Source organism: Protomyctophum bolini, assembly GCF_963924005.1.
Source record: "Protomyctophum bolini genome assembly, chromosome: 2".
In the NCBI taxonomy this organism is placed as follows: domain Eukaryota; kingdom Metazoa; phylum Chordata; class Actinopteri; order Myctophiformes; family Myctophidae; genus Protomyctophum; species Protomyctophum bolini.
The window spans coordinates 40,460,441-40,476,269 of record NC_137863.1 but is presented as its reverse complement, the minus strand read 5'-3'; the positions used below and the strand labels follow the sequence as shown (position 1 = coordinate 40,476,269).

General features: G+C 43.0%; 2 protein-coding genes across 3 annotated transcripts in view; both read left to right on the top strand.

The window, feature by feature from the left end:
• Positions 1–5,003, top strand: part of pik3c2b (phosphatidylinositol-4-phosphate 3-kinase, catalytic subunit type 2 beta) — a 75,304-nt gene extending 70,301 nt beyond the window's left edge. For both annotated transcript variants that reach the window (XM_080788744.1, XM_080788743.1), the window contains exons 31-33: positions 728–840; positions 1,046–1,174; positions 2,088–5,003. In XM_080788744.1, coding sequence (XP_080644870.1) covers positions 728–840; positions 1,046–1,174; positions 2,088–2,279 — 434 coding nt within the window. In that variant the 3' untranslated portion in view covers positions 2,280–5,003. The remainder of the gene's footprint in view (positions 1–727; positions 841–1,045; positions 1,175–2,087) is intronic.
• Positions 5,004–7,332: 2,329 nt separating this feature from the next.
• Positions 7,333–15,050, top strand: ppp1r15b (protein phosphatase 1, regulatory subunit 15B). The gene is made up of 2 exons (XM_080785444.1): positions 7,333–10,279; positions 12,742–15,050. The coding sequence occupies exons 1-2, from the start codon at positions 8,207–8,209 to the stop codon at positions 12,949–12,951; spliced, it is 2,283 nt and encodes a 760-aa protein (XP_080641570.1). The 5' UTR covers positions 7,333–8,206; the 3' UTR covers positions 12,952–15,050.
• The last annotated feature ends 779 nt before the right edge of the window (positions 15,051–15,829 follow it).

Below are 15,829 nucleotides of genomic sequence, written 5' to 3'. Positions count from 1 at the left end.
TATGGAAAATCTTAGAATTTATATCGTACTTCGTAATATATTCTATTGTACTTCGAAAATGCACTTATGTACGTAATTTGTATGCATGTTTAAGGCAAGTGCTCCAGTACTTAACTCGAGTAAGTTGACATTTGACATTTGACCTGGAGTGTCTATTCCACTCACGTACTGGGGTCGAGTACGTTGTCACTGTGTGTCACTGTGCTTCCGTTAAGAGGGCGAACTGTACACATGAAACAAAATGCATCGCATGGTCAAAGTGCTCCACACACACACACACACACACACACACACACAGTCACTCACACACACACATGAGAAGTGCAAAGTCCATCATGTTCCCGACGCAATCTGCAAGAGATTGTTGACCTAAGTTACCAGAATAGATTTGTCTAATAAGCGTGACATTTTTCGTACTGTATACACCACACACAGTTTTGACATTTTTTCCGCCAATCAAAATACCCTTTCAGGCATAATAAATAAGAATTTGACTTGATTCATTCGGAATTAATACATTTTATTGTGACACCAATCCAGTTTCAGTGAACTGAAAAACATTTGCCTAGAGAATGTCAGTCCAAACACAGAAACACAAATACATCATTTTGTAGAATGTCAGCTTTAATCTCACAAACAACCGTGTGTGTGTGTGTGTGTGTGTGTGTGTGTGTGTGTGTGTGTGTGTGTGTGTGTGTGTGTGTGTGTGTGTGTGTTGTTTGTCCAGTTGAGCTGTCCTCCTGGGCTCCAGTGGCGGGGACAGTGGCGGGGGAGGTTAAGCTGTCCATCTCCTACAAGAGTGACAAACTCTTCATCATGGTTATGCACATACGAGGCCTGGTCAGTGTGTGTGTTTGTGCTTCATTCAATGCAAATTAATGTTTATAGAATAGAATGTTATATTTGTGCGTGCGTGCGTGCGCAAATCTGCTTTTTTTAAATGTATGAACATGTTTCAAGATCGAAACGATTATGACAAAATAACTGCGATTAGATTATGATTATGTAAAGATAGTGACGGGCCTATGTGTGCTCCGTACCCCAGCATCCCCTTCAGGATGGGACAGACCCAGACCCTTACGTGAAGCTGTACCTCCTCCCTGACCCCCAGAAGACTGGCAAGAGGAAGACCAAGGCTGCACGCCGCACCTGCAACCCCACTTACAACGAGATGGTAAACTCCAACATTTAAGTTGACGGTTAATTGTCACACAAATAATAATGCTTTAATTGTGTGGGTTTTTTTTTGCATTGAACATTTGAACGTTGCAATTTGTATTTTTGTTTGCCTTTTACCCTTCATAATCACAAACTGCACAGGGCAGATACAGCTGTATGACAAAATAACTTAAATCTAAAACATATACAAAATCAATTTTTTTTTCTGTACAAAGAAAAAGCTTAGCTAAAAGAATGTGATTATCTCAAATAATTGCGATTAGACGACAATGTCATTATAGTGACAGGCTGATTTATACTTCATTGTAGGGGCCGTGTCACGTACCAAAAATTTCCTGGACACGACACCGGTGTGCCACCACGTAGTAAAACTCGGGACACAAACGCCCACTTTGTCAAGTCTTTGTGACGTTGTGCACGTATGGGACTTTGCTCTGGACTGCGTGCGACGTGCGTCCAGGCGGGGCACACACACACACACACACACACACACACACACACACACACACACACACACACACACAGTCAGTCATGCATGTTAACGTCACTCAGTCAGCCGACTGTCAGGAGGACACTAGTCACAGCTCCTCCACTCCTAAGACAGTCTGTCGAAATCCTACACTGACACTGCTGGCCTGTTGCCCAGCCGCCACCGCCACTCACACACACACACACACACACACACACACACACACACACACACTCAAAAGAAGAAAAAATAAGTAAAAGGGAATATATATACTGTATTTAAAGGGGAAGAAAAAAATATATATCTTTAGATACCACAGAATCAGTTTACTCTGCCATGTTCTGTGACGCATAAAGATGTGTGGATGGGTGTTATAAATATATATATATATAATCGAAAGAGTAAATCGACAAGACATTTTTCCGTGTTCCGTGTTCAGTTGGTGTACGACCGCATCCCTCGCGGGGACCTGGAGCAGAGGGTGATCCATCTGCGGGTGCTGGGCGACGGGCCGTTCTGGGAGAACACCCAGCTGGGAGAGACCTTCATCCCGCTGAAGAAGCTCGTGCCCGGCCAACACTGGGTCGACTGGCACCAGCTGGGCACGGCGGGCGCAGAGTCTGCCCGCTGAGCGGCGTCGTGGAACAGCTGTGTGTGTGTGTGTGTGTGTGTGTGTGTGTGTGTGTGTGTGTGTGTGTGTGTGTGTGTGTGTGTGTGCGCGTGCGCGTGCGCGTGCGTGCGCGTGCGTGTGTGTGTGCGTGGGGGAGAGAGACAGCCACAGTTCTCCAGTCTATAGTACTAGACTTATTTCCCCCAGTGGGGGTGCATGATGGATCTCTTTCCTAAGTGGGACCTACAGTAAAAAAGTGTGTGTGTGTGTGTGCACATGTGTGCGTGTGTCCATCTCTCTGGAGTTTTACCAGTGGATGAAGATGGACGGCTTGACAGACGTCCCACTCCAGCCCAGCCCAACGAGTGATTAACCCTACGAGTGACCACGGGAGGAGACTATACTCCTAATGGATGGACATGCGTTTTGAAAGGAACTATTTCTTTAGACTTCATTGCCGTTGAAAAGCCTTGCTGTGCTGACCCACGACCCACGTGACCATGCGGCCCATCGAGAAGAAAGGACGGTTTACGAAATAACGGGCTAGCCCCGCCCCACTGCCTCCTGCCTTAGGGAGTCATCTTATTTCTTTTTAAGTTATTTCTTTTTTTTTAAATACCTAATTCCTTATTTGGATGCTGATGCGTCTTAATTTTGAGCTTGATTTGGCGCAAGTCTATGATTTTTTTTTTCCTAATTATCTTTTCTGTGTATTACTCGGATGTTTTGAATGTAGATATTAGGGACACGTGGATATTGTCATGGGTTCGGTCTTTCAGAATTGAGAAAGTGAAGGTATGGCTCTTTTCATACTGTTGTAGGGTAGTGACATACCCACCTATTAACCTGCCTATGGTATGGAATGACTTGGCTACAATTGTAATATTCCCTCGCTTACTCTGCTCTTGTCATCTATGCTGTGGTCGTAGTTCATCTGTAATATATAGCGCTCAACTGTGTCACAAAATGCCTACAAGGTATTTTTTACCCTAGGAGAAGTGAGTGAAAATAGGTGCCATAAAACACCCATGGGCCCTGTCGTGAAGTTTCCTAACTGAAGAATGCTAGCCGGACAGAGGAGTAATAAGGCCTTTTCTGTACATATACAGTAAAACAGCCTGTCTGCACTATTTGTTATCTTTGAGTAGCTCAGTCTCGTCTTTAAATCGTGTAAAGTGTTTGCTTCTTTAGCGATTTAAGCAAGGGATAGAAACCCACCTGGGCACACAGATTGCGCCGCTCCTCTTCGTGGAATTTAACATTTCAAAATGTGCTGTACATGAACTGACAAAGATGTAGAATATTTTTCATATAGGGAGAGTATTAACAACTGAAAAGTTTAATTGAGTGAGGTTTTTCTTTGCATTTGTGCTCCTGTGTGTTTGCGTGTGTGCATGTGTATACAGAGAGAGGTGGGGCAGAATGAGGAACAAAGAGACTCATTTAATGATTCACAAACCCTGAAACTGCATACTGAGGTGCTTTTATATCAGTTGACCCCTCTTTTCGGTTAATTTTGTTACGCATTTTGAACTTACAGCATAATGATTATAAGTTGGAAATTAATGAAAGGTAGATCTTAACTTGTGCATAACCGTAACCATGCTGTGACCCGTTTTTACAACTGGTTTGAATTTGGCCTCAAGGCACGATTTCAGATAGTTTTAATGTTTAATGTCCATCCATAGTTTTAAAGTTTAATGTCCATCCATCTTCAACCGCTTATCCGTATTCGGGTCGCGGGGGCAACAGCTCCACCAGAGAGCTCCAGACTTCCCTCTCAAGTGATTTCCTCCTGGGGGATCCCGAGACGTTCCAAGGCCAGTGAGTCAAATGTGTTTCCTCCAACTGCGCCTTGGGTTTCCTCCCAGTGGGACGTGCCTCGAGGACCTCCCGAACAGGCCAAAATATGCTGTCTACATTCTACACTGGCTAACATGTTCAAATGAGAGTTTGGCATCTGCCAGGAATATTCTTATTGTATGATGATTCTGAGTTTAATATTTCGGTATCAGTGTTTCAGGACTGACAAATGGTTAATTGATGTTACGGCACAAAATGGCCAAATGCTAAATATTGGTCCCCACAAAAACAAGTTGAAAACCACAACCTGTGTGAAACCACTTGAGAACCACTTGTGTAGTACGTACGGCAACTTAACGGGTTGTTAACTATTTTGTATTAATAGTTTAAATAACCGAGGGATTAGGTGCTGGGTACGTAATCATGGCTTATTTTTTACGGACCTCAGAAGGAACAGACGGAAACCTCAGTGGTTCGAGAGAGAGAGAGAGAGAGAGAGAGAAATAAAAGAAAGTCATGTTGTGAAAATCACAAGCCAATATGTAAACACATTATTTTTTTTGTCTGAGTTGTTGCTCTTTAGTCTTTTACTCAGTGAGAGTGTCTCACAATCCACTTTTGGGTCATGACCCCATGGGTTAAGAAACGGCAGGCCGGAGGGCCTCTAGATGAGTGACCTCAAGGGATTTCAATCCCTGACTCCTACGACACACTGGGAAATAGGGGACAGAATGTAAGTTCAAAATGAACTGGATCTTGTATTACTGTAAATAAGACTGAGAAATATCATTTAATGTGATTTGATTTTCTCCAATTCACTTTTCAGTTTTACGCTCACTTTTTATTTAGATTACAAAGGCTGTATTGTGCAACTTTAATTTTTGAACATGTTTTGTAATATAATTTGCACTAAATAACAAAATAAACTTGAATCGAAATGAAGAGTGTGTCTTATTGTAGCACAGTGTGAAACAATGTGAAACCTACAGTATTCCGGGAAATCTCTGCTGCCAAATAAGAGGCAGTAAAAGATATGATAGGAAAAATAACTTTACTAAACTAAAGAATTAGGCCAACAAAATTAAAGGTAAAAACATGTACATTCAAAGTTAGTCTACAGATGAAGACAGCATTTACTGTCTGATGTTTGCTAATAGTTATGCACATGAGAATTATCCAACAGTCATTGTATTACCTTTCAGCTGGTTTCACCTATTTGCAATATTAAAGTACAAGAAATAAGTTTTAAGTGTATACTGCACGTTGGAATGTACCAATGTAACAACATATGCCCAGTTGCCCACATCGGGTACACAGCTACAGATCAGATTGTGTGTGCAGGTGATTATGTAATAATACATCTGACAGGCCTATATAGTGCCATGTGGCCAGAGTTCTTCAGCACTCTTCCACATAGTGAAGCTGGTGCATGGAAGGAAGCATTTCCATCCTGAAGACATGGTGCTGTGAAATGACTGCGTATATACTGTCATGTTGTTTTGAGTGCATAATTTCAACCTGGGAAACTAAACCCATGCATTAGTAATGTCACCAGTAACATCACCAGCTGGTTTTTCCATGTTCCGAATGGACAGAGACGATGGAAATGGAAATGCCTAAAAGTGGGGGAGCGTGTTTTATAATTAATGGCAACTGATGTAATCACAACTCTTTACACGAGCAAAAACGACTGAATTGGGTGTGGTGAGATACTCACCACACGAATAATGTTAAGTTTCGTGTGCATGAATGTTCTGCTATTCTTCTTTTTTCGCAATTTTTTGTTCTATTTTTTCCCCTGTCTGTTCTATCTAATGTCATTGATGTTTATTTGTATTATGAATCCACTTTATTAAATATTAATTTGACAGTGAAAATGTATACATGAGTGAGTGAGTGGGTGGGTGAGGGGTCACATTGCCTTGGAAACAAACATATATAAGCATTGCACACTTGTGCAATGCAACAAGATAAAATGCTGCAATAATAATCTTGGGTAAACTGAATATAGTTGGGTAAATGCAAGTGCCTTATCAAGTATTCTTTTTCAAGGAATTCACCTATTGTATGTTTCACATGTCACACGGTCAGAAATGCTGCTGCCATTGACTGTCACTGTGCACAGTGCACACAGTCCCTATTTTAGTCAACAGGCTTACAAGTCAACAAGTAACTTGAACCTTTACCTACTGCCAGGGATGGTACTGGGCTGGCATTTGGGAGAGATTGACTAAAAGACTTTTAGAACAAAGTGCCACTGTTTTTGAACATGGTAGAGTGAGAGAAGATTTTATAAGAGGGGAAGCTATGCTGTGATGTGCTCCTTTTTCAGGGAGAGAACTGGAAATGTTGATCTTATGAATTTTTAATTAATGAGGGCCGGGTGCTGCAGTCACAGAATGAGGACATAATATATTATGCATAGGCCTACTTTATGAGTGCGTGCATGGCAGGCATTGGCTTGTCCCATAGAACTGCACACACAAAAAAAGTCACTAAAACAGTATTATGATTGATCTCCATGCAGTTGGCAAATGATAAAGCACATATTCATATAAGCCTACCGGTATTGACTACTACATGAAACTAGAGTCCTCAACTAACCCGATCAATATATCTTTTGCATAATAGAATTCTTTATTTTGATAAAGCTCTCAACATTGAGTCACTGCGTTGTGTTCAATGTAATTATCAGAAATACAAATTAATACTAATAATAATCTCATCATGTTTTAATTTAACTGCAAAGCATTCATTATTACTTAACTTTCCATGCCTGTGAATGTGGGGCTCCTTTATAACTCTATGGTGTGGGGGAGGGGGGTTAGTTACAGATGATCCCCTGCTGTGTTTCATCTGCATTGCTGCTGGCCTATTAATACTGCAATATTACGGGCACAGAAACAGAGTGGAGATGAAAGCATGTAGGGGACCGCGGGCCGGGAATGTCTTCTTCAGAATAAATAAAATGTGTATGTTTTAACATGCACAACCATACATCTTGTTGTGTAAATGCATGTGAATTGTCAGTGTGTGCGTACAGCCATCTGCAGTCAGATGTGTAAAATGTGAGAAAGGACGTGATGATAAGCATATGGTGGGGGGGTGCCGGGTGGCACATTTCACTGCCGTTACGTAACCAGTCCAGCACGGTGCCTTGGCTCACATGCGTTTCCTTTGACCAGCACACGCTTCAAGTGAAGTCGCAAAATAGCGACGGTCCCTGGGCCGTTTTGTCATCTCGACGACGATTTAGCGACGGCCCCTAAAGTGTCTGATGAAATCCTCTCCTACGTAGTATATCCCAACTGAAAAGCGAGGCAAACCCACCATACAAGGAAAAGACACGAGAAAAACGACACATACAGACACAGCTTGCTCGATAGTTTATCTGCGACCGAATTATAGACGGTAAAACTTGTTTTTTTTTAAACGAGTCTTGTTTAGAATATATTTGAATCTTCGTTTGTTTGTCCATCCGCGACGACGACGCTATTTTTCGGTGCTTCAACTTCCTCCAACGGCCCGCCGTTAGCATTAGCATTTAGCAGCTGGTTGAATGCGAGCGTAGGTAGGGAGCCACAGACCCGGCGTCCTCGTCAAGCCAGAAAAAGACCGAAGACGACACAATGGCCTGCTGTCTTTCTCCGTCTGAAGTGGAGGTCTCTTTATGCTGCAACCTGTCAAGCGACGTTCACTGTTCTCCTCGCCCCGCCGCCGCCGTTTCTTCCACTTGCACGAAGCTAAAGAAGAAGTACTCCAACCACCATTCTTCTCGGCCGAACATCATTCCCGGTTCGAGTCCTAACAACGACATGGACGCGCATATTCACTGGATGTCTTCTAGCAGAGGTAACCGCCATGTCTTCGTCTAGAGAGCGGACATGACGGACAGTGGACGTTAACTAACATGGGTGGTCAAAATGGACAGCGTTTGGAATTCACTGGAATCGCGTTTTAGTTGCAGTTCTGCAGCTGCCAGAAAGGTACTGTTTTTTGACAGCTGTTAGCATTGGTTAGCTTGCTAACTTGACTACCGGTATTAAAACGCCACATTTAGTTACGCTAGTTGATATATCACTATAAGAAAATATATATACATATATCGATTTATTTATATTTCTTTGTGCAAAATATGCAAGAATATGAGTGGTGAGGAAGGTATTTCCGTGAGACCGGCCCCGGCCGCGTCTCCCACCCGACATGGGATGGCCTCTCTGGGGCGAGAGAGCCAGGACAGGTCGTGGATGAGCATGTTCTCGAGGCCTGCGCTGTCATTCCTGCAGAAGTACTTACCGGGGCCACCTCGGAATCGTGCTCTGCCAGACAGTGCAACAGGGTGGGCCAGTGAGGATTTCAGACACAACTTAGTTGATGACCAAAGAGCGTTTTTAGGACAACTGGACGAACTGATGCCCGGGGCGCAGCATTCGACCCCCCACCTGTCGTACCTGCGCTGCGAGCATAGTGGCCCTGCCGGCCTCATCCAGACCGCCGGCGGTGAAACCACCTTGAGTTGGATCACCGCGGGTTCCCTTCAGGAATTGGGGATCCACACTGCTGCTGAAATAGAAATGAACATTAGACAAGAAACTCATACAGGTTATCTGGCGGCAACCGCCAGGAGTGTTCTCACTCATGCATTTTTGAGTTCACCATCATCAACTCAGGACATAACGCATACCGAAGGAGCAGGTCATGTGCTCGGCGGGAGGAACTGGTACACAGACGACGCTGGTTCACCGCTGAAGAACGCGGGGAGTACTAGGAACTGGTGGGGTGGGTTTTGGGGAAACGAAGAAGGCCCTCAGAGTTTGCTGTCAAATGTATCATGGGGCAAAGGGGTTCCGTTAACAAGCAAGCACTGTTCACAACAGGAGGGTGGTACAAAAGCTGCTGTTGCCAAGCCAACCGAGCTGTCTGTACAGCTCACTAACAGGCAATCAATGCCAGGGGAAAGCGCTGGACAAAACGGTGACAAAGGGCAGCCTATGGACAATGACGGCCTTCAAACATCCCCACCAGAATCTCTCCAGAGTTCAGAGAGGCTTACACTACAACACCAGCCCAGCATTAATGTCAGTGGCATTCTTGATACTGAAGCAACTGAAGCTGCTTGCAGTGAGGTGGTAGTTCTCACCCCAGACCAAGACAATGGCTATTCCAGCCTGGAAGAGGAACACATCATCTGCCAACTTTACATGGTAAAAGCCCCGTGTGAAGAGGAACCACGGCAGGTGACTGACAGGCCGGTGACAGATAAAGAAACAGAGGGCAGGAGTTCTGAGGCCAAGGAGGAAGCAGAGTCTCTAAGTTCCAGGGAGATGGAGGGAGAGGAAGAGGATGGTGAGGAAGAGGATGATTCTGATATCAGCGAGTCAGATGATGATGATGAAGGAGAAACACCCATCGAGGAGGGTCCATCTGCTGCTGCCATGCCTCTTAGCCCTCCCTCCTGCCAAAACAAGTCTATCGCTTACATAATGGGCAGCCCCTGCAGCGATGATGATGATGTCAGCCAGTCAGACAGTGAGTTTGACAGCGGTGATGACGACGGCTTTGATAGCGAGGGCTCGTCGGAACACTCTGACTCGGAAAACGACGAAGAAGACGACGAGAACTCTGACAACGAAACCTCAGAAGCAACACGCCTGTGGAACTCCCTGTGCCAAAGCCGGGACCCGTACAACCCTCACAACTTCACCGCCCAAATCACCACCCCAAGGACCATCCCCAACCCTGCCACCGCCACCTCCTCCTCCTCCTCCTTTGCAGCCTCACCCTGCTCCCCACAGTCCTCCCCAGGCTCGCCCCCTAACCATAACCCTTCACCTCTCTCCACATCCCCCGCCTCCCCGCCTGCCTCCGGGGACAACGACAGCTGGGACGACTCCACCTCGGCCAGTGAGGTGGACGAAGCGGAGAGCCTGCGCCTGTGGAACTCGTTCAGCTCCCTTTCTGACCCCTACAGCCCCTTCAGTTTCCAGGGCCCGCTCAGGACGCGAGAGCCTCGTAAAGCAGGCGGTCAGGGGAAGAAGGTCTCCCGGACTCGTCCTCGCTCCCCCTGCCACGCAGCAGCAGCATCAGCAGTGGTGCAGGTGCTCCACTACCGGGAGGAGGATGCAGAGGAGAGGCTGGACAGTGGCTTCTCTGAACCTGTTGTCAGCGCCGTTGCTGCTCCTACAACCGCCACGCCTTGCTTTGGCACCATCAAAAAGGTAAAGCTGTCTGTCACTACACCTGTTTTCTGCACTCACACAATCTATCTCTCTTTCTTTCATTCATTCATTGATTCGTTCAGTCCATATCCTCACTTTATGGTTATTGAGACTGTTTATTCCAAGACATACCAGATAAAATGTGTATTGTATAGTCTGTGTGTCACTGTTTTTGCTGAGAACTGCATTTATAGCAGGTGTGATGAAATGGTTTTAGGGATTTTAAATAGTTAATCGATTAATCGCCGTTAGTTGTAAATTAATCGTAAATGATGTGGTTCTATCATCGGGTGGCTTTCTGTGAATGTAATGCTCTCTGCGTGTGCGCACGCACATACAAAGATGCCATTGCCTGGCCCTGTATCGTCAATGGTCAAATAAATATTTGATTAATAAGGAAGGAATATAATATGCCTTGTTATTTCTGTATATCGGCAAAATGTAGATTTGTATGTTAGACATTGAGGGAAATTAAGATTCTCAGAATCTTTACAAGAACACTGCTTATCAACTAACCGGTTAATTGAACAATAAGCTTATCAAAACATTTAAATTAACTAATGCATTAATCGATCATTATTTCACATCCCCAAATAGTATGATTGGACCTGACATCGTGTCTTCCCAGTCACAGGAGCGAAGGCAAAAAAATGCGAAAATGATGCAATTCATCAAATAAAATAAATAGTAGAGAATTCCCATGGTGCATCTTAGGGTTGATCACTGTGGCCAGCCTTGTCCAAAAAGGCAAGACAATCACAAGCTCACACTTGGTTTTGGTTTAGGTTTATTCAAATGGAGGAACATTACATTGCTCCTGTCCTCTCCTACTGATGTAATATACTATTATTGTAATGCAACTTTATTGTGTTGTTTCAACCTGGCCGTGACTTCTCAAAGAATGTGGTCTTTCTCTGTTCTATCTCCATCATGTGAATGTGGGTCCTATTCTCCTATATAGACGGTGATTGTCTGCTTGTGGTGTTGTACATGTGAGAATGAATAGAACACACCCAAGTCATAACCAACCACATCTGCACATCACGCATCTTGTAAAAATATATTTCATTTTATGGCATGTCCATTTCCTTGAGGTGTTCAGTTAAATCTTACAATGCCGAGGAGATGTAAATATGTAGCTAAATGAGGAGGAAGTGATGATAGTCTCTTACAACATTGCATGCATGTGAGCTTATCCATTGTGATTGCAGTTGTCTCTTCTTTGCACGTTTTTATGTTCACGTGTTTTGGGACTATGGGAACTTGGAGGTGATGTAAATCCTATGCAACATGTCCCACTTCCAGGTTGTCTGTGATGTGGTAGATGGAGGCTTATTTTGGAAGCTCCCTGGGGAAAGTAGTGTACTTTTTAAAAGCCTATGAAGAAGACTGTAGGTGTAATGTAGAGCATTTTCATAGCCAAATAGGACTATGTGTATGTCATGTACTGTATTGTATTGTACTGGTCTGTGGCCACATAGAAAACAATATATTAATGCAGTAACAAAAGTGATGGAATAGACTTGACAAAGACAATGACTGAATGTCTACCTGCTGCTGACTAACAAGTGGGTCTGGATGAGGTTCAGCTAAATGCCTAAATGAGGTCGCAGTACTGTATATTAGATTTGTTATTGGCTAGGCTATCCATGTCATCAGCCTTTCAGGCCCACCCTATGACAGGAGCATGTGTCATAGTGAGTACAGTCAGTGTACATGAGAAGTGTTTAGTAGCACTGATGACTTTCAGTTTCATCATGTATGTTATGGTGCCATTTAAAGCTTAGAAAAGTTGAACTGTATTCAGCAGTTAGGCTAACGTCTAAAAATAAATCAAAGCAAGTGACTAGTGAGCCAAGGTTGACTAGACTAATGATTGCTGCAGATTTTATTATCCTTCAAACAGTTACGCCATAGTTCACATCCACACTCGAGCATGCCATGTTACTTAGCAACAGTAACCCAAAATGGTAGAGGAAATGAGAGAGGCATTCATGCAAAAAAGATTACGCTTTTTATGTAAAAGCTAATGGTGTCTTACTGTCTTTGATGCTGCACACCATCCTCATTAGTGTGCACTTCTAAGGAGTGTGTCTTTGAAAAGATCAGTGTCATATTTTCCCCATCTCTAAACCTGGCCTAGTTATTTTGGGGGTTGTCAAATCGAGACATGGTTCCTAACTTCCTCCATTTCCCAAATGTTCAAGCCATTCTTTGTGTCATCACTGCTTGCACAAGAAAACTTACAACAAAAACAGTTTTAAGGTCAACCACACCAATGCAACTCCTTGCAACTGCCGTTGCAATGCAATGGCAATTGATTAAAAAGGTTCAGTGCTTTTTAGTTCACTGAACTCGAATCCAAACTACCAAGGGTTTTTCTATCAAGGGTTTCTCCCCTGGCTTCCCTCTCCTATTGACAATTGCCTTTCTTACCTGTCTCCCTCCTCCCTCCCCTGCAGGTGCGCTTCTCTGAAGACATTGAGGAGTTTTTCGCCAGCTGTAGCGAGGAGGAGGACCGGCGAGGTCCCTGGGAGGAGCTGGCCAGGGACCGCTGTCGCTTCTCGCGTCGCTGCCAGGAGGTGGAACAGAGCATCGCCTACTGCCTGGAGGCTCCGCACCGCAGCCTGGTGTACCACAGGTTCACCATCTGCTACACCCAGGACACCTGAGGAATGGAGGAATGGGTGTCCTCCTCGGTGAGATACACACTCGCTAGCTTGAACATTCTTTTTCACCACAGGATGCATACATATTGGGTTTATCATAGCTTATGAAACGCGTGCACAAAAACAAACGTAGGACGGAAGCATTTGAAGAACTGTTTTGAGTGCTTCCTGAGCTGTGATGCCACCACCTATCTCTCTAATGCTCAGTTTGTTTATGAGAGACTTGATGAGACTGTGCAGAGCTCCGACTGGCTCCTCGCCATCATTTGGTTTTTGCTGTTTCTCGTTTTAATTATTTTTGTTTTCCAGTTGAATCTTAGTGGTGTGATGGAGTTGATTTAACATGATTCAGGGCAAAACCACAACTGCATAAATGTGTTATTAAAATGGTATGGACACTATGGCTGGACATTTTTAAGGGCTTAACTTGTGGTTACACTGTGAGGTAGATCTCCCCCTTTAGGTTATTTAAAAATGCATCACAATTTACTTTACTAAAATTTTAACTGGTACTAAAGCCAAGGGAGTCTTCTGGGAAAGTACACTTTCCTCTTAATATTGCACCTCGTGCTGTTTCTGCTCTTGCAACAAGACAAACAGCCAATTACATACTAGTGAGACAGTTTCAATTGCATCAGGTTTTAAATCTGCCTTCAACAACCAGGCTTCTAATTCATTATGAGTGTCTGTCTGTGCCCTGTCCCTAAAGCAGTAGCACTCTCTTGGTTTCACACTGACAGACCTGCTTTTTGCTTCGACACAAACAATTTGGACCCAACCCTTTAAATGACAGTATTTTCCGTTACTTTGACGTTTCACCAGCAGATTGGCAAGACCACTATGTAGTTTCGTAACGGCCCCCTGAGCACTTTTGGAAGTTGAACAGACAAGGACAAACTCAGTATCACATCAAGGATTTTAAGGGTTTTGGTAAGAGTGATCTTAGTATTGAGATACCACCTGGTGTTGCATTCAGCTAGAGTTGGTATACTTCTCAAGTTCTCAGTAATCCGTTTTTGATCTTCAATGCCAAAGAAAGTTATAATTTTAACCTGGGTAATTTAGATAAACACGCCTGGTTGACACAGTATTTCTTTCCCTTTAGTCTTTGAAAACCCCTGAAATGAATAGTATTCAATATGGGATGATTTTAACAGATTAAGACAACAATTGCAGAATGCAGATACTTGGTGTAATCATTAATGATAATACATCTTGAGTATTAAAAACATTTATTCTATAAATTGATTCAAATATAATGTTTGGTAATGCCAACCGTGGTATTCAAACGTTCTGCCTTTTATATTTATACAGCTTCTATACACAACTGTAAGGTATTTTTAGTTCCAAGTAAATCACAACAGGGATTAGAAGTACTATATTAAGGGTGAAGGATCTCATGGAAATGTATCTTCACCCTGACTGAGGCTCTGTTATGAAGCAGTCTCTTCCCTGTGTCCAAATTAACTTTGTCGTAAAATTGTTTCATAATTCATCCATTGGAACTCGGCCCCTTGTGTGTGACCTACATCATGTTTCCAACTTTCGCAAACGTGAATTTTAGTCTCAAATGTATTGCTATTGGACAAGATGAGAGGCGACATCCTGCATTGTGTCTAAGAAATGTGTTCATGCCGCTATTTATTAAATTAAACCTTTCCAGTTTTGAGTGAATGTAAAAAAAAATATTTTTTCAATATTGTGGAAATGCATCCTAAGTTGCATGAAGATATTTGAATGGAAATGGCTACAGAGAAGCCGTCTTTAATGGACTTTACAACCCTTTACGTCTGTCGCTCTGTCCAGAGCAAGTGTGGTGATCTTTGCTTCAATTGAACAACGTGTTAACCATGGAATTGCTAAAGCAAAATACAGGGATGGAAGACATCATCAAATGAGACTTGGCAGAAAGATATCCGCTGAACTGAACTTTGTGTAACGAGGAAAATGGGACTGATATACATTTTCGTGTTACTTTACAATGAACCAAATCAGTTTTATTTTTGTAAAACATAGTTTGGTGGACAAGTTATGCTTAAGCATTTCCTTAACAGCAAATTTGAATGGCATTCATTCAGTGGAAATAAATCAATATTTAATGATGTGCATTGTTTTGTGTTCATTTCAGCACTCAAGCTTAATTTTCAATATTCTTCTCGGCCTGTCCGAGGATGAGTTGAGGCTCTTCCAATAAGGATAACTTCTGCTCCTATTATGATTCTGTAAAGATGGAGAGAAATGGGACTGGTTTAAAGCAGTCCTTTTTAAAGGTGGATAGAATGCATGGTCACAGACCTAGTTGTGACGTGACAGAATGTGAATATTTGTATATAATTGTGAAATATTAAAGTTAAATTATTACATTTTAGAAATGTATTTTTGGATAGGAGTAGAAGCATGTTTCAATGAATAGACTAATGAAAAGTACCTCCATTACAAAAGCAGTGGTTGTCCAGTAAATATACAAGCAAGCACCACATGACATTCCAAGCCAATTCCACTTCATATTTCCAAATGATAGTGGAAAAGTGTCAAGGATAAGGTTGTGATCTGGGCACTCAATAGTGCCTCCTTGAGGGTGGTTTATTAATTACAGAAATTAACATATTGACACAAGGGCAACTGAGATTCATTGCCTCAGCAGCAAAAGGAAAAAAAGGAGCATCCAAAACAATCCGAACCGATAGCCATAGCCCAGGGTGTACTGTAGGTTAAAGGGAAACTTTCATGACAATTCATCTCATTCTTGTAAGAGGACATTAAAATCTTCATAGAAATGTCAAAACCATTCTCCACTCCAGTGTGCACAGGCACAGAAATGACACAATAGTGTACTTACTACCTTCTGACTAGAGACAAAGTAAATGACAAAGCAGCATTT

Coding starts and splice junctions, on each gene's coding strand:
- ppp1r15b (XM_080785444.1), top strand. CDS start 8,207: ATGAGTGGTGAGGAAGGTATTTCCGTGAGACCGGCCCCGGCCGCGTCT. Junction 10,280..12,741: donor GCTTTGGCACCATCAAAAAG/GTAAAGCTGTCT, acceptor CCTCCCCTGCAG/GTGCGCTTCTCTGAAGACAT.